This window comes from Epinephelus moara, chromosome 23 (genome assembly GCF_006386435.1).
Source record: "Epinephelus moara isolate mb chromosome 23, YSFRI_EMoa_1.0, whole genome shotgun sequence".
NCBI classification, from domain to species: Eukaryota; Metazoa; Chordata; class Actinopteri; order Perciformes; family Serranidae; genus Epinephelus; species Epinephelus moara.
In genome coordinates, this window is record NC_065528.1 from 31,868,046 (window position 1) to 31,891,840 (window position 23,795).

General features: G+C 41.0%; 1 protein-coding gene across 7 annotated transcripts in view; it reads left to right on the forward strand.

Moving 5' to 3' along the window:
* phf21b (PHD finger protein 21B) overlaps positions 1-23,795 on the forward strand; it is a 143,441-nt gene that overhangs the window by 60,308 nt on the left and 59,338 nt on the right. For 6 of the 7 annotated variants that reach the window (XM_050035919.1, XM_050035922.1, XM_050035920.1 and 3 more), the window contains one exon: positions 9,478-9,522. In XM_050035919.1, the coding sequence (XP_049891876.1) occupies positions 9,478-9,522 (45 nt within the window). Of the gene's footprint in view, positions 1-9,477; positions 9,523-21,585; positions 21,689-23,795 lie in introns of those variants that run through there. The other variant, XM_050035923.1, reaches the window with a different exon arrangement.

The following is a 23,795-nucleotide window of genomic DNA, read 5'->3' on the forward strand; positions in this document are numbered from 1 at the left end:
AATTGATATCGGGTCGCTGAAATGAAGATCGATTTCAACTGGATGAATCGATTGTTTTAACCCAGCTCTAGTAACGAGTTGACATTTTTCTCTGATGTCAGTCAACTGTCCCTCTGCACACACTCACCAAACCGTGGTGACACAGACCTGGTTGAAAATTGGCAAAGTCTGCCTTTAAGCAGTATTTGAATTGAGTAATAGTCCTCAACGTTTACTGGGATGTGGTTTTAGTTTTCTAGCATAAAGAGAGATTCTATCAGACATCATTCCCCTATTAACTCATTCACTTATAATTCAGACTCTCAAAAAGTTGCAGGCACTCTTTGTCTCACTCGTCCTGACCAGATAAACATATAAACATGCTTTTTTTTTGAGAAGATAACATAACGGCTACATTTCCCCTGGTTGAAGAGAAAACTTGAAGAAAAGTGTAATAACTCTTTTAGAGTTTTTAGCAGGTAATTAGTTAGTAAATATAACATAACATACACATATTAAGTGGTAATATAAAGAATAAACAGTTAGGGGTAGATATGAACATGTTAAGATATATAAACAGTACAAACATGCAGAAGTTGCAATGGACAGTACAGGTGAGATACATATGATATAGACAGTAGGATAAATACAGTATATTTTTTGAACACATAACATGTTTATAGATATTTGGACTCTGAAACTTTCCTGAAAGCACAAAGCAACCTAAGAGATTTATTAGACAGTGAAGGAAAATATAAAATGATGAGTTATGAGGCTGGAGTTTGACACTGAAATGTAATTTATGGCCGCTCACTGATATCAGAGTGAGTATAACGGTTCCTCTCTGTAGCTGAGATGACAAAGTCCTGGTCAGCGCTGATGCACAGTTCATCCTGTCAGTGCCGTAATGGATTCTGTGTCCGACTTCCCTCTCACATGTGCAGCAGCAGAGACAAAAGACAATTTCATTTACCTGCGTCTAATGAAAAGGCAATTTGTTGCGTGATAGCATGGAGATGGAGTGAGGACGCTGACAGCCAGACAGCCTGTAGGTTTCACAGCTGAAATGAATGACAGTGTGTGTGTCGCCTGCAGCTCCCAGAGGCCACACCACGTCTGCAGCTGCACAAACTCAATCATTTTCTCCACAGTGACCTGTTAGAGACCGGCTATCAACTGTCTCTCTCAATATTAGCCTCGAAAGCTCGGGTTGTGATGCACGACGGTGACGCCAATCCCATCAGAGAAAGTGTTGGTTTAAATGGAAACAAGAAAGATGTTTTAAAACCTAACAGTGTTTTCGTTCCCTTTCATAAGCGGCTACTGAGGTGTTCTGGATTTAAATGTAAGCTGCGTGGCCTCTTCCTCGCATTAAATATGTAATAAGATGTTTGTTCAGGCACTTTAGTTCAGGCTTGTCATTTTCTGAAGAGCTGCCATGTAAAGTAAAAGGCAATAAAAGCTTGTTTGCCCAGTAAGGTGCAGGAGAAGTTCAAGGTTCTAAAGCACTGAGAGGTTTAATACAAGCAGCAATAATTCAAACTCTAAAAGCCAGGGCAGTTCTTTGCATCGTCTTTGTTGAGACTCAGCTGCTGCATTCACAATGAGATGGATTTCAATTTGGGGGACTTGAGATAAGACCGGCTGGAAATAAAGGCATGGACAGGTTTCCTTTCGTCATCGATGGACATAAATCATAAAGTTATTGCCATTTTTTAAGATGGTAGTGTGCAGACTTTGTTGTTCGTCCAAGACACACCAAGATGACATCAAAGAGCTAGTGGCTGTAAGTATGACTGTAGCGTCACCTCGAGTCGCCTGTCTCAACCAAAAAGTTGCACTTGAAAACATCACAAAGACGACAGCCTTTGGCCACCTAGCAGGTTTGTTCTGCACCTGTGTGAGAGGAGATGACGCTGCGTCACAGCCGGCGGCATGACTGTGTCATTCAAAAAGAAAAACTCGAAGACCAACAGGACTGGTTCAAGATGGTAGTTAGCCAGTTAGCACATTAGAGACTCAACCCCAAGTTGAAAGAACAAATTATATTTTCCGTGCGCTAATGAACAATTACGCAAACAATTATGAACCCTTCATGCTGAAGAGCTCAATGACAAAAAAAAACAACGTAATATAACAAGTGTGTTTCAGTCTAAAGCCCCATTTGTTTACTTTCATATCTTCCATTTCTGTTTTTGTGCACTGAGTAAGACTACAATGGTTCTGACGCTTATTCAGCGTCTGCTGATTCGGTTGAAAAACAGCCGACAAGGGCTAACTAGTGCCAACGGTGTGGGACAAACCGCCAAAACGAGGATGACAGATATTTGCTAATGGCCAGACACTGACTGACGATCTGCCGTTGGCTTGGTGTGTCAGGGACTTTAAGGTTTGGTTAAATACTCCAAATGTTTGACTTGGTCCAGAAATGAGGCGCATAGTGCTGGAAACCAGTCTTCCCTAACTAATTGTTAGGGTGCTTTCACACCTGCCCTGTTTGGTTCAGTTTAATAGAACTCAAGTTCATTTGCCCACTCAGTGTGGTTCGTCTGGGCAGGTGTGAACACAGCAATCACACTCATGTGCGCACCAAAACAACCGGACTGAGACCTTCTTGAAGAGGAGATCTAGATCCGGTTATAAACGAACTCTGGTGCAGTTCGTTTGTGGTGAGAACGTGTCCCGACCTGGATGTGAACCAACTGCACATTACACATTGTTTGGGTCAAACATGAGCATGTTACTGTCGTATAAGAATCCACATGGTTTTGTTTTTCAAAAACAAAGTTGAGATGCGCACCAACCTTTTCACATATTTCCCTACTGAGTATTTCAGATTTCTTTGCGTTTATCTAAACACATTTGCTATTATAATCTAAAGGCTGTTTTCTCCTGGTGACACAGAACGGTAAATGTAGGTGTTGTCTGCATAATTATGCTTGTTGATTTTATTGTTTTGTATAAGTCGGCCTAAGTGAAGCATGTAAATGTTGAATAAAAGAGGCCCAAGAATTGAGCCTTGTGGAGTTCCATACCCATCCATTTATAAAGGCTTTAAATAATTTGTTATTGCTTTACAGATCGAACAATAACCTTCCACTAGGCTACTGTATCATCCTGCAGGGACCTCATAATTACTGTTGTTGTCCTATAACTCATCTGTAAAGTGTGAGCAAGTTATTTTTTACAATAATAAATAAATAAATAAAACTTTAGTATAAATGCATGTACGCTCTATAAAAGGCATTTTATTATAAAGAGTCCTACTTTGTCAAAAATCAACACGGCTGGAAAGAAATGTTCTTTCCCTAAAACCTGACAGAACAGCTGGTAAACGGAGCTTCCAGGAGCTTCTTTTAATTAACATGTAGAAACAGTATCCACGGGCGTCCTAAATGATGCTCCAGCAGTCATTTTCACTGTAACTAAGTGGCTGTTTCTCCTGCTGGAGCTGTGAATATGTGAGAGCCACACCTCTAATTGAACACTGGCATGTTGGAGCATGTTTCAACCTCACGCTGCCATCAGCTGCCGTCACACCAGGGACCAGGGCCTCCTTCTTCCCCTCTTCCTCTGGGCCTCTACCTCAGCCCTGCCATCTCCTCACACCTCCTCCTGCTCCTGCCTCACCTCTGACTCCCTGTGATTGGCTTCTCCAACACACTAGCCAACAAATTCAGAACATAAAGAAACATAAAACTGTAAACCACCTGGCAACAGTATTCGTCGTCTCAGGCCAAAACAATAAACATTTTTTAGAACCGAAATATGTCACTGTGTCTTTTCCCAACACTTCCCTTTAGATCTCAACAACTGCTGGCCAGACTTGTATAAAAACTGTCTCAGATATTTAAGGTCACCAGAGGGTGAAACACAACCATTATAGTGACCTCTTAACCTTTTCCTCTAGCGCTAACATTAGGAGAAAATTTCTACATACTACACAAGAAAAAAACACTATGTTTAAAGGTCAGATTGCAATGAATTTCACTGAGGACATTATTTTGCTCAGAGGATGAACCCTCTCCATTATGGAGACTTAATGAACTGTCCTTTGATGCTGTCAACACACCGAAACCACCACAACATCTTTGTCTATGACTGGATATTTCAGAAACTAAACGCTCAGTGTTTTCATGAAATTGGCTTGGGATATTCATGGTCCTCAGAGGACGATTCCTAAAAATGTTACAGACCTCCTGAAAATGTCCACTTGACCAAAAATTGCTATCTTTATGACAACATCTTTAAATACAATTTTTTTGGGAATCCATAAAATCGGCTGTGAATATTTTAGGTCCCCAGAGGATGAAACTTCCTAACTTTTTCTGTAGCGCTAATATTGGAAGAACATTTCTTCATACTTACTACATAAGAAGAAAGCAAACAAACAAACTATGTTTAAAGGTCAGAATGCAATGAAATTTAACTGAGCACATTAACTGTCCCCAGAGGATGAACCCTCTCCATTTTGGAGACTGTATGAACTGCTCTGTGATGCTGTCCTCAGGCCTCAGGACAACATTTTTGTCTGTGACTGGATATTTCAGAAACTAATCGCTCAGTTTTCATGACATTGGTGTTGGATATTCATGGTCCTGAGAGGAAAATTACTTGAAATGTTGCAGACCCCCTGACCTCTCCTCCACTGCCTCCACCAGGTCAACACCTTTGCTTGATCAACATTTTGGCCTATGATGAGACATTACGAACAAACTGATGGCTGCACTTCCATGAAATCTACTGTGGATATTCATGATCCCCAGAGGATGGCTCTTAATGACTTACTCTTGCGCAACAATTAGCCCAAAATTTCAGCTTTCCTGCTACTCTTTCAGACTAAAAACATAAAAACAGAAAGGTCAGAGTGCCATCAATTTGACTGAACACATTCATGGTTCCCCAGAGGATGAGCCATGTCAGTTTTGGACACTTGTAACTGTCCTATGCACTCAAGATTTCACAAATCCCTCAAAAGCTAATAGTTGTTAAATTTCAATATATTCAAGCTCATGAGGGGATAAACCTCATCAGTCTTCACATTTTAAACATGTCCATCAAGGTGACCTAACTTTCTGTGTCACAGTATTGGAATGTTTTTATTTCTGTACTGTGTCTTGTAGGATTTTATCTGAATTTTCTACAACCCTTGACAGCGACCTTCAAACATAATTGCCCTGAAAAGTTACTCTCCACTTTTGGCAGCTGCCTCCTGTTGATTAAACCACCAAAGACAAATTTTCCAGACATTTGGCGGGTGTTAAATTTAGGATCTGGACAGAAGAGTTGTTGGGAGGAAGGCGACGGAGGCAGCTGGGCAGGTGGCCGCCGTTTCCCACGAGGCTCCATGGTTGCAGCTTTGAGAGATGAAGCCCGTCAGAGTTAGCCAAACAGCGCTAATGCTCTCCCCAGAAAGCCTCCCCATCCAAATGCTAACAAGAAAGCAAAAGCCGGCTGTGTTTGTGTGCATTTTGAACAGATGCTCTGGCTGTAAATACGGGGGGGAAATGCCATTTGTTTTCATTTTGTTGCATTCAGGGGAAGGGGGAGGATTATGTTGTGGGAGAAAACAGTCGTTCAGTCAGTCCTTTTCTCTGAGTGAGCTGATTTTTATCTTGTTCCCCGCAAAACAAATATTTGTCTTTTAGGAATGAAGGACAAACATACACAGTGTGCCTGCTTTTATTACAGAAATTGTGCATAAAATTACCCCTCGGTTTTTGTGATCTCCGTCCTCTGAAGCTTAAACTGACGCCTGGCTGGTCGACAAAAGTGGCAGCAAGAACCAATCACCTTGCCCTCATGTCTCCTCGTCCAATCAACAGCTCCCTGTGTCTTCTTTTATAACTGTGTTATGCACTTTGTAGATGTAAAGTTTTCAATAATTACATCAAGCTGCTCATTGAAATCTAACAAATGAGTCTGTATAATACTGGACGAAATGCATGCAGTTAAATATTCCATGTGGAGGCCAAAAGATGTGCAACACATTGGCTGAAATGCAAGCTTGGAACCCATCGGCTATTGTCTGATAAAGATTTAGCAATAAATAAAGAGGGCTTTTGTTTTGAAACAGACAGGAGATGTTGAGTTGAAAAGAAATATTTATATTTTTCATGCCTGTGACAGATGCAGACAATGTAACTGTCGTAAAAGCTGGTATAATGTCACTGTGATTATCAAAGGACCATTTTCATTGTCTGTTTTTGCTGAAAAACGTGCGAGTTGTGGAAAAAATAGGTCAGACTCTGAATCTTTTCATGTGTGTCTGAGCAGCACCGCTCATGTCAGCAGTGTGGCTGCTCTAACCTGTTAACACAGAAACCCCAAGAGGTTCTGCAATGCACATATGCTGCTTACACAGGCAGTGTGGCCCGGGTGTAAATCATCTTCAGACTGAACGCTGATGGATTTCGATATTGAGTAGTAGTTGGTTTGTGTATTGGTAGTTTGAGTTGCAGGTGTTGTACTTGTCATCCAGCACGTAACTCTTCGTCTTAGAAACTTTTCCCCACAAATCAATATGGTATGTTTGCATATATTTACTTTATATAAACTTTACATGATTAATCTAAATCGTCACTGACATTTAAAGGTGCTCTGCAGAGTTTTCACTAAACAGACTCAGTGTTTGTTTCCAAAGACACATTGTATGACTGCTTAAGGTCAACAAATGTGTTATGGAATTTGTATCCTACCTGAAAAACACAAGTATTGTCTATATTCCTTTGAATATTTTGGAACTTTGTTCGTTTACATTCTTACCTACTAGGGGTGAGTTCGTGTACAAAAATCTCTAAACGTTTAGAGTGGGTCATTTTTTTCCGTGTAAACGTGTACACGGGTTTCCCCGCTGGGTGGTGCTATTGCATTATACCAGTAAAGCCCCAGTTATCCGAATACCAACTGAACGGGCCATTTAACCAACGGTTACAGACCGACACTCCGAAATTTCGCCATTCTGACGGTCCGCCATCCCGAATTCTGGTCCCTGAGTCCTGACAGTAAGCTATGGCGAGCCTGTAGAAGCTGTATTTCCCATGCATGTCACCGGGGACGCACGCGAGTAATTCAGCGAACTCCTCTGGTAATTTTATTAAAAGGCATGGCATATAGGTCCACAGTAACGTTTTATTATTATTATTATTATTGGGTCTTATAAGAGTGGGCTACAATGAGTACCGGGCCATCAAATCACAGCATCCGCGGTGAGAGGACATGGAATTGTGTGCGCTTTTACGCACGGGTCTGCACGATCACGGATATTTGATGTGGGAAAGATGTAGCCAGATGTATTACCTGTTTTTAAGCGGCACCGAGATACGTGGCTCATCCGTCCGTCCGTCTGTAGCACGAGTCATGTGTGGCACTTCACCACCGACCCGTTCATAAAAGCGCAAACAATTCCGTGTCCTCTCACTGCGGATGCTGTGATTTGATGGCCCGGTACTCATTGTAGCCCACTGGTGAACGACCCCCTTAACGAACGCGCCGTTTTAATAGAACGGAGCTCATAGGCTACTGACCTGTTGCCAAACCCGGTCTCACACCATTTCTTGTCATATTCACAGTCTTATCACAGTTAGTCAACAATTAGTATCACCCCCTCCCCGCTAAAAAAAAAAAAGTTTTTCATGTACTAATTTTTCATAACCGTTTATGATCTCAAACACGTGTAAACGTGTACACGGACTCACCCCTATTACCTACTAGCTGGAATCCCGAGTGCCGTCAAAAATGCAGACGCTCCCTTTTTTTTAAGAAGGAGAGGCTGTATTGAGGATGTTCTGTATGTAGTGCACATCATGCGCCACATGCAAATACCATCACATACTGTATACCCTGGTGAAAATTCAGGAAGATATGAGGGTATGGAAAAATAGATACCTCCCCAAGCCTAGTCGATTGCGTCAAATGTTTGTCCATCACATCACTTGCATCCAAACTCCTTTAGCAAACAGTGTTTTTATTGGACGACTGCAAATTCTGGGATTACTTCTTACTGTCAACGTTCTTTAACACCTGACGCCAACATTTTAGATTTTTTTTTCTGGCTATATCTGTGTTTGGTGATTAGAGTCTGATTAAAGTCAGAGATAATAGCTGAAAATTGGTTTCTCTTATAAACCATCAGATTAAGTCTCTGTCCTGTCATCGGGGTAAATGATTTGGGCACCTGTTGTTGATTAAAGTTTAATAATCAATTCATGACTTTGTAGTTCGGCTCTAAAACAGTTGGGGAAAGATCAGTTACTATATAAAAAGGTGGATTGTGAAGCATAAACTCGGCTCGCTGTGGTACACACTACATACTCCATTCGTCCAATATGGATCTAATTCATAGGAAACTCAGAGATACAAACAAAATGTTCCTCCTGAGTCCCCCTAGTTGTTAAAAACACTTTAGGTTGTGTGCTTTAAAACAAGAACCAGTGGAAATCAAGTGTTTAAACACCTGCCAGGATGACAAATTGTAAAGCTCTATTGCTCACAGTACCCTGAAGCACAGCACTGAACATTTCCTCCCCCTGCCCCTCTGCACTGTTCATGCTGTCGTAGTAGAGGTCATCTCCAGTTATTACTCCTCCTCTGCTGATGACTGAGAAGCAGAAAATCCTCTGCAGCAGCAGCAGCAGCAGTGACTGAACTCAGTGAAACAGCCTGCAGGAGCAGACAGAGGGAGCAGTGAGAGTGAATGAGTCGACATAGTAAAACGTCAAACACAGTGTAGACGTTGTAAAATGGTTCGGGCTTTGCAGTGCAGTAATCTCTCTCTCTGTGACGCAACCCCGCTCCACTGCCGAGTGCTACTGATTTGGAAACTATCAGCACTCTGCTTATAAATTTCCCCAGTGTGAAAAGTAATGCATACCGAATGAATCCTCCTCTATTTATCTATCTGACTATCCACACATATACACACACACACACACACACACACACACACTCAGTGCTCTCGGTCTATCCGAACCACCTGCCCTGCTGCAGGGAAATAAAAAACTAAAGATCCTCAGCTTCAGTTTTTCTGCTCCGCTCCCCAGACGTCTCGACACGTTTCCATTAGATTACAGATGACAAATAGACGCAGATCTCGGTCTGCCGGCTGGGAGCTGTCCAGCTGTGATGGCACGACAGTGTTTGAGCCTCCAGAGGGTTCACTGGTGTTTGTTAGTGTTTGTTAAAGTGCAGGTAGGGGGATGAGGAAGAGGAGAAGGAGGAGGATTCACTGCAGCATGAAGTGGATCAGAAAAGTTTGCAGTTTTCAGATGAAAATCAGCTGACAAAAACCAAGATGGGCGTCAATGAAGAACAATTAACAGCCACTTAAATCTTAATTAACAGAAATTTGATCACACTGGTTTATGATAATGTTTTGAAATGTATTTCGCAGCCGAAATTTTAGTCTGTAAAAGTCCAACAATGTATTTCTGATGTTTGAGTTTCAGCCTGAACAGTCGAGCTGTTAATATTTACAGTTTTTCTTTCTCTGTTTTTCAGAATCAGACGTTGTGCAAAGGCCTCAATGAACTTCAAAATGGACAGGTAAGGACATGAACACTGGTTTTATTTACACCACACTGCACGGCGATTAAATGGCCATTGGATTTTTCTGCTCCAAACTATCGTTATTATGTGGGCCAATAAAAATCCAGCTCTAGTTTTAGTAGTAGTACACGTATCAGTAGTAACAGTATAGAAGTATTCTGAGCATCATGTAGTTAAAGTATCAATATTTATCTCTGAGATGGAGCAAAAGTATTAAGTTACATAAATTGGAAATACTCCTGTAAAGTACCTAAAATTTTACCTACATGCAGTACTTAAAGGAAGTGGCCACTTTAGAGTGAAAATACAGACAGTACTTACTGACCCTCGTGCCGTCAAGAAGTCCAATGTAGTTTTTTAATCCACAAAACTCATTCGGGGTATCAGAGGATAACAGCTAGCCGGATTTTTAGCATTTCGTGCATGGAACCCACGTCCAAAATCAATTTGAAAATGTAATAAAACTCCGCTAATGCATTTCAAAAACGTCAGAATGGCTCGTCCGTCGTAATCCAAGTGCTCTGAAGCCGCGACATGCAAAATTGACTTGAAAAGGTCAGTTAGCCTGCAACTCGCGAGAACAAGAACATCTCTGAACGTTCTCGAGTCTCGCACGAGTTGCCATGTAAACACAGCAGCTTGTGGGACAGGCTAGCTGACCACGGTGAGAAATGATGCTATAAAAGTGGAGTAAATTACGTCTTTTCACGTCAATTTTGCATGCCGCGGCTTCAGGGCACTTGGATTACGACGAATGAGCCGTTCTGACATTTTTTAAATGCATTAGCGGAGTTTTATTACATTTTCAAAATGATTTTGGACGTGGGTTCCATGCACTTCAAGTGTATGGAAAAATCCAGCTAGCTGTTATCCTCCGATACCCCGAACAAGTTTTGTGGATTAAAAAACTACACTGGACTTCTTGTCGGCATGAGGGTCAGTAAGTACTGTCTGTATTTTCACTCTAAAGTGGCCATTTCCTTTAAGTGCATATACTTAGGACGCATTCACACATGCACTATTTGGTCCGCTTTAAAAGAACCCTGGTCCGCTTCCATGGATAGTGCGGTTTGTTTGGAGAGGTGTGAACGCTCATTCAAGCTCTGGTGCGGACCAAACGAGCAAACCCTGGTCTGCTTGAAAACTGGGGGTCTCGGTTCACTTGCAAGTGAACCCTGGTGTGGTTTGCTTACAGTGGGAAATGCAAACGGACCATCCAGTGAACCAAAGAGAGGAAGTGATGTAGAGCGCAGTGCATTTTGGTGTTTGGTGTTTTTGTGGTGACCAAGCCGGCTGAAGGAGATTGATTTCCATTTTCGGGCCTGGCCAATCGATGAGCTGGGTTCTCTTCTTCCTCGTGCTTTTTTTCTTCCTGGTCAGTGGTCGTTTCGGGCAATACCGCCCAATACCACGCAGCTGCTGTAACTACGTGATGTTGTCCAGGCGGTTTGGTCCGCTTTAAAAAGTGCAGTGTGAAAGTGAACCGAACCAAATGAAGGTGTGAATTTTTTGGGCATTCCCCGCTCAATCGAACCGAGTCCCCTGGACTATCCTGAGTTACTTTCAGATGCTGTTCAACTTCCTTAAATACATTCAGGAAACTATAGCAACAGATTTTGTTTCTGTTTTCTTTATAATCTTATATGATATATTTATAACATCATCCACAGGCTGAAAGTTTCCTCAGCTCTACAAATGATGCCAAACTTTCTGTAAAGTTTGACACTTTAAATGTGGCCGCTTGTTGTAGATCAAAGAGAAGAGAGACTGATCGTCCTCTAACACACCCTCCTCCTCTTCCTCCTCCTCCTCCTCCTCCTCCACTGATTGTAGAACAGTGAACGGGGCAGTTTCCTTTGTGTCGGCCTGCATGAGCCCACAGTTCATCTCTGTCCTTTTCCCAAAGTGACAGTAAGCATTTGTGACTGCAGGAAAATGCTGAAGAATGTAAATGGCTTTCTTCGGCTGCTCTCAGAGAGCAGAGACAAAAGGGAGGAGAGTCAAAGAAAAAAAAAAAAGATTCATTACACGTCAGTTTAATTTCAGAGCTGCGATTCATTACGGAGTGGAAGTCGATTTCTCCTCCTCGCTTTGTTGCGGCGTTACTTTCTGCAGGCGCTCACATATATTTCCCCTCACAGAGCCGAGCGTGCACAAGAGCTCTGGAAAAAAAAAAAAAAAACCTAATTAAAATGAACTTTGCGCTCTGTGATGGGTGGATAATTGTTGCAAGGCATCGGCGTGTGTAATTGAGGCTGAATTTGTTTTACAGGTTTACCTTGTAAATGGGTAGATTTGCATTTTTACCCTCTCAGCTGCTTGTGGCAGGACTCCTGTCAGTTTGAACGCCGTCCAATCGCTTTCAACGCGCCATGACAGTCATGTGAAGTGTTTTATCAGGTTCTTCCTGTTGCTGTTAACCAGAGGAGGTAATTAAAACCGCTTCTTCAGACTAACAACCGTCGTTTCGCGAAAAGTTATGAGTGATTTTTGCAGAAGAAAAACACAGAAATCCCTGGTGGTGTCGACGTGGAAACAAACTGCCGGCGGCCATATTAACACAACACATAAACACAAGTCCTTCGCTGCCTTTTTTTTCTTTTTTTTTTCTTATTTATTTATTTATTTATTTCTGTGGCTAAAGACTCACTGAGCATCTGCCAAGGTCCTCCTCCAGCCAAGTAATGAAGAGTACGCCGTGCAACACCTTCCTTTGTTACCTCCCCAAGGCATAATTAGACACAGCCAAAGAGGGAGATCAATTCAGAACATCATAATACGACACAGAGTGAAGCTGTTAAATGATCCTCGGGAGACTTTTACAGCTTCTGTGGTGTTTAACAGCCAGTCGACATCAAGGGAGGCAGGCTGCTGTCTTAATTCCCTAAAAACTGACTAATTCAGGATGGAGCCAGCTCTTCTGACCCTCCTTCATCCTGTGTTTTTATGTTGGTTTTAAGGAGTCACAGAATATCCCAGCATGCACTGAGACACCCAGGACTCATCTACAGCTCATCACACAGGCAGACAATCATATGTAGGACAATTTAGAAACTGATTGTTCCTAAAATGGAGATAAATACAACTTTAAAACAGAAATTGACCCTTAGCGGGGATAGACGCTCTAAATTTGGTGGTCAAAGTACATTTTTGGGGGCCCAGCAGTTTGAGTCGTGTAGCCAGAGGGTTACTGTTGGTTCCAAAGATACTGTATCGAAAGTGTTTGGCGGAAACAGGGCTTAAAGTAACCCTTCAGACATGGTACCTAGACCCTCGGTCCGTTTAGTGTTTCCACCACAGACAGTCCTCTTAAATGTGGGCAGGGTTGTTGTCACTCACTGCTCCGTCCAGCACTCGCGGTGACACAGATGGAAGTCTGCACCTCATTAGAACAGCGTTTCATGCCGACAAAGAGACAAAATCTCTCCTATATCTGTGGTGGAGTTGAAACGATAATAACTATTTACAGCAGCCGCTTAGAATTTGAATATTTTGAGCTTGAGCAAAGACAATTTCAAGAAAACAAACAAAAACTCCAGTGAAGATTGTATTCGCTATTGTAGCTTTGTTTCTTCTTCTTATATTTCCATTCAACTATTTTGCTGTTTTCTCTGTTGTCTATTTTCTCATAGCTTTCCATTGACCTGTAACCTGTTACTGTCTGTGGACTTGTGGGTAATGGTGTTCGGCACATGTGGCTAAAAACAAAAATATTGATTAAACAACAATAGTGCATTGTTCTGAAAAAGATTAACCATCATTATCTAGACATATGGAGTGAATCACACGATATGTTGTTGAGTAACGCTGGAATTTTATGAACTGGAATTATTACAAATGTGATTTTGAAGAAGTTCTGGTTTCAGTTCGGCTCTCTGTTGCCATGAAACTTGATGTGGATATTCATGATCCCCAGAGGATTAACGCTGGACCCAAACCAACAATGTGTACAATGTGTTTTAACATCTTGAAATCTAAAGATGCCCATAGTGTTTAGGAACACGCAGGAAACCCAGACTTTTAGCCAACTAAACCCCCTGAATCAAACCATAAAGTCCAGTTTTCTGTCTACGTGTCCTCCCTGCTACGTGTCCTCCCTGCTACGTGTCCTCCCTGTGTGTCTCGGCCCTCGGAGTGCCTCACATGAAGGACAGTCTTTATGATGCTGGAGATCCACCATGTCTCTGACTAAATCACCACCTGCTGTGAGCAAATTAAATATTGACTCCTCGTATTGACTTGTAGATCTAATTTGAAGTGATGAGCTATAATGGTGCAGGAAAAAGAGTCGGGGGGGAGCTGCTTTAACGGCGAGCTGTCGGTCACTTGTTAAGAGCTCCGTAATTGGCTGGACGGAGCAAATCATTGAGTCGGAGAGAGGGAACTAGTTCATGCAGAAGTCAGGGTCACTTTGTGTGCTCGGCGTTAGAGACAGCACACCTGTATTTAATGACTCCTCTGGAGTGAAGAGGAAGTGATTTGTGCTGCAGGAATTGATGGTTCAGAGCCAGCTGAGTTGATGGCGGCAGCAGTCAGTGGGACGCGTGTAGAGAGGGGGAATAAACGAGAGAAAGCGGTGTTGATGGGAGGCCCCACGCTGCCGTCCAAAACATCCTCCATCCTCCTCCGATGAGCCCCACCATGATGCTGAACCTCCTCCGACCGCAGAGGAAAACTTGTCTTGGACGCAGCGCTGCAGAAACGGAGCATCTTTTCATTCAGATCCACTCTGTCAATATTTGCCCGCTGGCCTCAAACCAAATACACTGATATTGAAAGTCGTCACACTCGGCGAGGCAAGAAGAAGAAGGAGAAGAAGGGGGGAGGCAGATAAAGACAGAGAGAGGAGATGGAGCTCTGCGCCTCCTCCATAAACTGTGATAAGACAGTTTCAGTTAGTACAGCAATTAAAGGAACAGTCCCACATTTTACTGTCAAGAGAATGGATATTAGTTTAGTATAGCTTAGCTTAAAGACCGGAGGCAGAAGGAAACTGCCGGCCCAAAAACAATCCACCTTCTCAACTCCTAAACTGTTTTATTTACATCAACGATGCAGCCAGCTTCTTAGGAATACTTAATTTTGAATCAGAAGTGTGTTCATGTCTGGCTTGGTTAGAAAAAATGACCAACTAGCAGTGTTAGAGGAAGTATTCAGATCCATTTACTGAATTAAAAGTACTAATACCACATCATGAAAAGACTCCACTACAATTAAAGCCCTTAGGTTAAAACAAAAGGGACCATTTTACTGCACAATGAATACTGTTACTGTCGTTACTTTAGGTACATTTTGCTGATAATACTAACCGACTTTTACTTGAGTTAGATTTTGAGTGCAGAACTTAAAAGAGAGTTGCCCTTTTTACATAGAGAGTGCATGATAGGGCTGCTACAAAGTCCCTTCTTTATGCCTCCTTTGCATTTTTACTCCGAACCAAACGACGGCGCCATCATCCCGCTCCAGTGTGTGATTTTAGACAGCAGACCAGCATCGCTGAATAAACAAAAGCATGACGGTGATGACATGAAACAACAACAGCGTCGGCCTCTAGTTTGACATAAAACATATACGTTGGTTGGACTTTATAAACAATAACAATGGCGTACCATGGCAGCAACAATCATTTATCATCTCATCAGTGTTATATTGTGGCTGATCTCATCTAGGGCTGCAACGATTAGTCGACTAATCGATGACTAATCGACTATTAAAATAATAACTATTTTAGTAGTCGACTAATCGGTTTGAGCCTTTTTTCATAGAAAAGTACTATAAAAGTACCCAAAATACTCTTATTGCAGCTTCTTACATTCAGATATTGGCAGCGTTACACACTCTCCCGTGACGGTGAACTAAAACTCTTTGGCGTGAGTACGAAACAAGACATTAGATGACATAATTTTGGGATCTGGGAGACACAAACTGACATTTTTCAACATTTTAACAATTTTTTCGATAAAATGATTTGTCGACTAATCGAAGAAATAATCAACAGATTAGTCGACAATGAAAATAATCGTTAGTTTAGCAGCCCTAATCTCGTCCTCTGCTCGAAGGGTAAGGAGCTCCGGACTTCATTCTTTTCTCAGTTTGCGGACATTTTTGGCTGCTGTTCTTCTTCCTTGAGCTAGCTGCTAACTGCTACCAGCTACTGTCTAAATCTTGCGCATTGGGTTGCACACATATCACGTCGTCACAACGTCACACCCGTCCTGCTGGCTGTCCTTTTTATACAGACATCATTTCGGGGCTGTTACGACCTCCGATGCCGCATTAAAGGCAAATCAACTCTGTCCTCTCATTCCAGGATTGTGCCTTTTAAACAGAACGGCAAGGCGGTATAACGGCATCAAAATTCATGCCTTGAAGAGGCAGTGTAGAAGGGGCTACGATTTCAACACTGTGATATTAATTGAAGTAAAGGATCTGAACACATCTTCCCGCTGTTGTTACAGCAGCAATCAGGGCTCAACACAAACTTCAAAAGTGGTTGCCAGGTTCGTAACCAGGCATGAGCTTTCAGTTGCCAAAACTAAAAATATAGTTGCCATTTTTAGTTACCTATATTTTGAGTAATTAAGATATTATGCAGTTATACGTCAGCGTAATCACAAAACTGTGACATAAAAGAATGTTTTAAGGCAACAAAGCAAAGTTCTTTCTAGCTTGTGATCCAGCAGACGAGGTAAGGACGCTGTGCTGAAAAGTTCTCAAAGGTTTGCGGCATTAAAAGTGGTTACCACTGATGGTAAACTAAGACAAAGAATTTCTCAAAATGGTTGCCAGTGGCAATCTGGTGACTGTTATAGTCGAGCCAAGTTAATGAACATGATGTCAGAAACACATTATGACATCATATATGGAAGTAATGTTCAGGTGTCCATATACTTTTGGCCGTGTAGTGTACCTTGTTAAGCACTGAGGAGACTGTTTTCTTACAGGGACCTTCCAGTTTCTGTTATAGTGTATAAATTATGTTGAAGAGAGATATGGACAAACAGTATGTTGTTTAGAATTATTGAATTAATTCCTATAAATAACGACATGAACACGTGTCAGACACGAGATAATACAGTGAAGGTGCTTCACGGCTCAGCGGGCTGCAGGTCTTCAGGTTCACGTCTGGTCCAGGTCTCGTCTCCTGTCTGACACGGAGCCTAATTACTCACCATATGCCGGCTCTGCCTCCCACATTTGGTAAACCGCAGTCTGACTGTTTGGAAACGACGCTTGATTTACATCCAGCGTTCACTCTGAGCAACATTAGCTCGACTATCTGTCCTCAGCACGTACTGGCACTGAGCGCGCTCAGTCAGGCTCCAGCGGTCAGAGGTTATTGTAAGATGTGGTCGAGTAAACAGGAAACAAAGACGATGACAGGCCGCATAAATACACCTTGAGAAACACGGAGTCGACAGCGTCGCCGGCTGCGCTGCTCCAGGTTTGGTGTTTGGAGTCTGCGCTGGTTTAAAAACAGGACAAGAAGAAGAGTGGCTCAGTGAGGTGTTTTAGCTCACAGTCTCTAAATCATGACTTTGTATTTTTATATCACGCAAGAGAAAAGTTTTTTGTCATCACAACTTGAGATTAAAAAACAGTTTTCATCTTTATATTTTGATAATAAGATCTTCATCAGGAGATAACGATCGACTGTAACATCCTCTGAACACACCTAATACTGTTTTTACGCTCCAGCAGAAACTGTCCGCTGATTAATTGGAATCGAGACGATTAATATTCGACTTTGATGAGCGGAAACGACGCCATTTGTTGTCAGAATAATGAGATAATTAAATCATTAGCACAGGATAATTGCTTGATTGGTCTTCCTCAACATGAGACACAGAATCTGAGCGTTATTTAAGATAATGATCTAAAAAGAGTTTATTTGACTTGTAATGCTAAAGAAAAATGCACAAACTGGAGGTGAATGACGTGACTGTTCACCAGGTGAGGAGGCTCTATTGAAGAGACTCTGTCCAGGTGCATTATGGGGAATGTAGGAGCCAAACTAGAGAGTAAAAGTCAGGATATTTCCATCTCTGCTGATCAAATTTTGACGGTATAGACGTGTTTTTTATGTTGTTGGTCATTTATATACACATTTATCTATCCAAATATTTTTTTCACAAAGCCCAGTACTGTGTACAGTTATGTACATAATAGTCCTTTTTATTCTTTACCTTTATTTGTTCAGCTCTGTTGTCCTTGTTCTTTGCCATTATGTCTGTGTCTATCTGTCACATTGAGAGCAATTTAAAATCATATTGTTGGCCAGTAAAGCCGATTCTGATTCTGAATAGATGAAGTGCTCCTTACAGGGGACCTGTTTTGCTTTTCTGTATTTTCTGACATATGTAATGTTACATTGTCAGATTTTCATTTAAAAAAAGTTTCAGATAATGAGGTAACCGTTTTGAGAACGCATTCACGCCGCGTTTGAGCGCACCTGCTGAGTGTGCTCAATGAAAACATTAGCCCTTTTTAGACAGGAATTGTGCAAATTTGCAGGAAAGCCCAATCAGTCTTTTTTCAGCATTGGCAGTATAAAAACAAAATCGGGGAGTGCAGCAAAATGCCGCCTACCTACTTTTGTTTATACAGAATGTGCCTTTTTCGGGGCAATGGGGGGCGTGAGCAAGTAACAAAACGTGTAGCTCAGCATGTGACGTAAACAGTGACGTGGGAGGGAAGCCGTGGCTGTTCAGTCCTTCGGCGAATCTCTCGTAAGTCGGCCCGTCCTTCACCGTCCCCGTCATCTGACGGTTAATGGCCTCTTCGNCTAAACGCTCACAGCTTGCCGGCAAAACGGCCCAACATTTGCCGAAAATCTGGCAGTGTAAAAGGGGCTAATGAATTTGAGCGCCCAAAAAGCGCACCATGTGTACGGCCCCTAAGACTTCAGACTGTTCTGAATACCCTGTTAATATCTGCTCCAGGCACGCTACTGTTTACCTGACGTACACGGATACAAGTAGCTACATGCTAATGCCAGGAAAACACGTAAACTTGGTTGCGGATATTGTTGATTACAGAGTTCAGATCATATTCCTGTTGGGCTCTGTTTAGAAGATTTTATTCATATTTTTCACAATAGAAAGTGCCGCTATTCTCCGTTGCAGTCATTCTCCAGCTGCAGTGACAGTGTAGCATGGATATATAAAGAGAACTGGATACAGCATTGGAGGTGGGACCCTGTTCATTCTTATAAAAGTTGCCAAGTGGCACATGAAGCCAAAAAAGTTTGACTTTGCAGGTATAAAATTAGCCGAATCTTGAACGTGGAGTATGTTGAGATGTTCAGTGAGCAGATAGGTGTCCTCTAAGTGAGTTTCACTCTGGTATGTTGCTGCTCCTGTTCACACCAGAGCTGTGGAGGCAGATATCTGGAAATGAAATAAAGTATGTGAGCTGGAGAAGCTTCAACATGTAATATATTTTTATGAAATCAACTCTCAGGAGCATTGAAAGCTCGAGGCTCTTGTAGGAAAAGTGTGGAGGAAGATATGGGGTTGTTTTTGGGGCAGATGACACACCTGTCACTTGGTCACTTGTTCCCTGTCAGTCAGAGGCTCCTGTTCCTTCAGACCTGGTTCACTGTGTGAACTCAGACGTGACGTCTCCTGGAGCTCCAGGTACTGTTACACTTTGTGTTTCTCACCTTTGGGGTAAACAAATAGCAGCACACCCTCCTCCTCCTCCCTCATGTTACAGCATGTGGACCACCCTGCACTGCAGCGACGCTCCTCCCGCGTGGACGAGTGTGTTGGGATGTTCCCTCCCTGCCTCGGGCGCTGTCGCCCCACAGAGAGGGGGAGGGTTGAGACGGACAAAAAGCTCAGCCTTTGTCCCCCTCAGAGCCCCCTGGGTGACTGCAGGAAGTTCTCATATGTCTCTGAAGAGATGCTTCTGTGGACAGCAGATGTTCAGTTATTACTCTGATGCTGCTCTGAAGAAACTTGTGAACACAAAAAATACTTTTTTGTTTTTTTGTTTTTAATTCAGTCATTTAATGGTTAATTTTCTTTAAAAGAGTGACGGTATTTCAATTATTTTTCAATTTCAATTAAGTCTTTTTTATTGATTCCTTATTATTGTTTTTTACTTTTTCAAGATGAATCAAATTCATCAAAATTCTTTAAACAAGTTGATTACTTTGAAAAAGTGATTAAACTGGTGAGTTTTCACATTTTATTTTTTTAATAAAGGAGGTTTTTATGACTCAGTATTTGACAGAAATGACGTCATTAGCTGGACATGTTTTCACAGGGAAGAGTTTCACAGATATCAGAGGGTTGATTTAGCAAATCAGAATCAGAATACGATGTATTACCAAGTAGAATTTCACTTATAATGAATGCTCTGGTCTCATATGTGCTCATATTAAACATACAATAAACGTATAAAGAGGAATTAAAAATAAAGGCAAAGTACTGCAACAGTCAAGAACATAAATATCGAATAAAAACATTACAATAAAGATACGAAAAAGATATTATGAAATAAATATGTACAATATAGGTGTTTCATTGCTTTTAATAGAGCAGAAAAAATATTTTAGATCACTGACACGTTGTCATAATTTAGGACTTTGTTCTTTTTATTTTATGAAAAAGATAAAAAATAAAATAAAAAAGAAATCCAGGAAATTCTTGTTAGCGTTAAAAACGTCACACAGCTCCCCTAAATTATTTTTTATTCACCAAACTTTTTTATGCTTTCTGTCTTCATCTGGGGTGAATACACATTTCTTTAATATATATGTGCAGTCCATCAATGAATCATGTGAATTACAAATTACTAAAACCAGAAAATATTCCTGCTTTTACAGCAACTCTTAATGTTTGAACCGGAGCTACATTAAAATCTTCCAGCACTAATTTATAACTAATTTTCGAGTCAATCAATAGTTGACCTCAGCACCCTGGTGTGTGTGTGTGTGTGTGTGTGTGTGTGTCTTTGTCTGTGTTGTGTCAGTTGTTGTGAATAGAGCTGCATCAGTTAGTTGATTAATTGATTAGTGGATCAAAAGAAAATTGATCGCCAAGTATTTTGTTAAATGATTGATCGACTGTCATTTTTCAAGCAAAAATGTCAGAAATTTCCTCTTAAAGGCGACAACGTGCTGCTTTTCTTTGTCATTACTGATGGTAGATGAAGTCTTTGGGTTTTGGGCTGTTGGTTCGACAAAAGAAGGAATTTGATGACGTAATTTTTGGCGCTGGGAAATTGTGATGAGCATTTTTTTTTACACCAGTCGTAAAAATAATTGGCAGATTAACTAATAATGAAAGTGGTTGTTACTTATATTGTTTTGTTTTTTCTTTTGAATATTTTGTATCAGTTGGGGGACGAAAGCAAAGAAAAACAAAACACAACAAATAAATAAATAATAAATTAAATTAATTAAATAAATCTAAAACAGAGAGAATAGCTGCAGTGGAGTTTGGTTAATAAAAAATAATAATGATAATAATAAGAATAAACTATTATTTATAAAGCACTTCTCAAAACAAAAAAATCAGTTGTCAATCAGTGATTAAAAAATACTTTAAGACAGTTTAAAACTAATACAACATTCAACAAAATGAGCTACATATGAGGAAAAAGAAAAATATAACAATGTAAAATAATTAATTATATTATTATATAATTAATTAACTCTAAGTTTACATGAAAGTTTTGTTGAGAATATTTATTAACATGTTTATTAGTAATAATGAAGTGAGTTTTGAGCTTGACCCCCTGGTGGCCGTCAGATGAACTGCAGCTTCAGGACGTGTCTGCTCTCAGTTTTCACATGTGCAGGTTGGTTTTTGGTTTTTGTGCGTTGAAGTGTATGTGTGTGTGTCGAGTGTGTGGTCGCCGCTCTTTGTGGCTGCATCTGTCCGCCTCTATTGTTCGCAGGGGTCCATCTGCTGGCCTCCAGCTCGGCCCCTCCTCCCCCCTTCAGACTCTCCCAGCCCAGGCAACAAACACCCCCAACCCCACCCTCCTCCTCTTCCTCCTCCTCCTCTTCCCATCATCCTCTCACAGTGCCTCTGTAGGAGAGCCAGCTGTCCCCCTCCTCCTCTCCTCCGTCCCTCCAACTCCATCACTTAGTGTTCAGAAACTTACCAAACCTATAACACTAGATTTAACTCTAATGATCAACTCACATGTAAGTTACATTTATTTATGTTTTTTTGACCAACTGTTTGTGCATGTAATTCAACTGAGCATGGTGACATGATTATATATGTGCATATGTAAGCGGGAGGGAGTAGAAAGTCATTTCACTATAGAGACTTTAATAATGGTGAGAGGAGAAATAACAGATGCTCCTTAACTGTCTGAGAGGATTTCATCAACGGCAAACAAGTCTAGAGCTAAAATTTAAAGCAAAAATGGGGAACTTCTCTCTGTTTTACCTTCTTGTTTTGGAGGAATGGCTGCTTTTCTTTGTCTTTTTTCATAGTAAAGTGAATTTTTGTTTTTTTTTACCTGTTACTCAAACAAAACAAGACATGTTGCGCTTGTTTTCAGCATTTTTTAAACTGATTTATGACATTTAAAGACAAAACAATTCAAAGACAGACTGAGAAAATAACTGTAACTGTTAGTTTCCGAGTGTTATTCCTTCAGGTATTTGTTGTGATGTTCCGAGCTGTTTAACACATGAACATAAAGGTTGTAACACCGGGCTATAAATACCTCATGTGAGGCATCGACTGTGTTTGATTTAGTATTCTGATCAATAGTTCAAGAAGTCAATATTGATCACTGAGCTGGAGTAGAGGACGAGCTTCAGTTTGTGGTGATGGTTAAGTTTGGTTTATTTATGGATCTCGTTGTACATATAAGGAACTTCGAAAAGTCATAGCATAAGTGTATTTGGAGGGAGTTGTAGTGTAGTTGTACTGTTTGTGGTGTTGTTAGCTGGTTTTGTGATGAAATCTAAATTTTCTTGTCGGCCTCTTTTAAAAATTCTTGGGGGTAAACAATTGTCATGATGCTAAAAAACATCCCACACTTTGGATTTCCTGCCCGACATGTTATTAACTAGCCTGTGGAATAACCGCAGGTACCAGCCCTGGAAATTAACCTGACTCCTGTCTGACTGCTGAGCGTGGACACTTCCTGTGTCTGTCCTTTCAAATTAAATTCCCACATGCTCCAGTCATATAGGTTTGGATTTATTTTGAGGTGCAGTTTCAGTTTTGTTTTTCTTTTTTCCTGCTGCTAAGCAACCAATGAAATCTTGCAAACTATTGACCGTTCTGGTCAACTTACATTGGGTTGCCTATTAGGGAGCAGCCATTAAATATGTAAATGTAGAGGAATATTTATGTTAATAAAAGAGACTACCCTTTAACATAAGCGGCACATTATGTATTACTTTTTAAACATCACTTTCTGGCTTCTTTACACAAAAAGTTCCAATATTTCAGTGACCAGAACAAGTTCCTGCTGATACTGATTGAATTAATTTCATACCCAGAAAATTCAATAAGTAAAGCAAAGATGATACAAATCTGAAAGAAGAATAAAATATCATCAACGTAGAGTGATATGCAATCTGTATCACTGTCTCCTCTGGGTTTAAGCCTGAAGGGGTTCATGCACTTCGTTGTGTGTATCTATGTGTCCACGGCTAATCTTGCCAACTACTGGACCAATCAGCCTAATATTTTAGGGCATACTTTTATGACTTAATGTTTAAGGACCTGCCGTGGTTGTGGTGATTCACAGTTGTTGAATAAACAGTTTTTACTGATTGTTTAATACTGTCATTGACTGCTGTTTCTCACTCCTCTGAACTAGCAGGCAGGGGTGGCAGGTTTTTTTGGAAATCTACTTGGCTACAGACAGAAAGTCGTACCTTCTGTTTAAGGACACAGTTTAGCTTTCGTCTTGGCTCAAAACTGACATTCATAGAAAGGTTTAGTCTCATTTTGAATGAAATTATCTGCAGATTGTTTTAACACCCGACATGTTATGATCCACTAAAGTTAGGCATCATACTAGATGATAAATGGGAATTAGGACCAACCCCCCATCTAAAAATAATAGTGAAAATATTCATAAATGGGACCCTTTTAACCCTATGGGCCCTAGGCGTTTTTGGGATATTTTTACTGCCTTTACTTTTAAGCTCATATCACAGTCATTATAAAGGCTACATACACATGCTATATCTTGGACAATCTGGGCTAACCAGATTTGCCATCATTTCATGTCCTTCTATGTGCCTGTATTTTATATTAATTTTTATATCAATGAAAAAA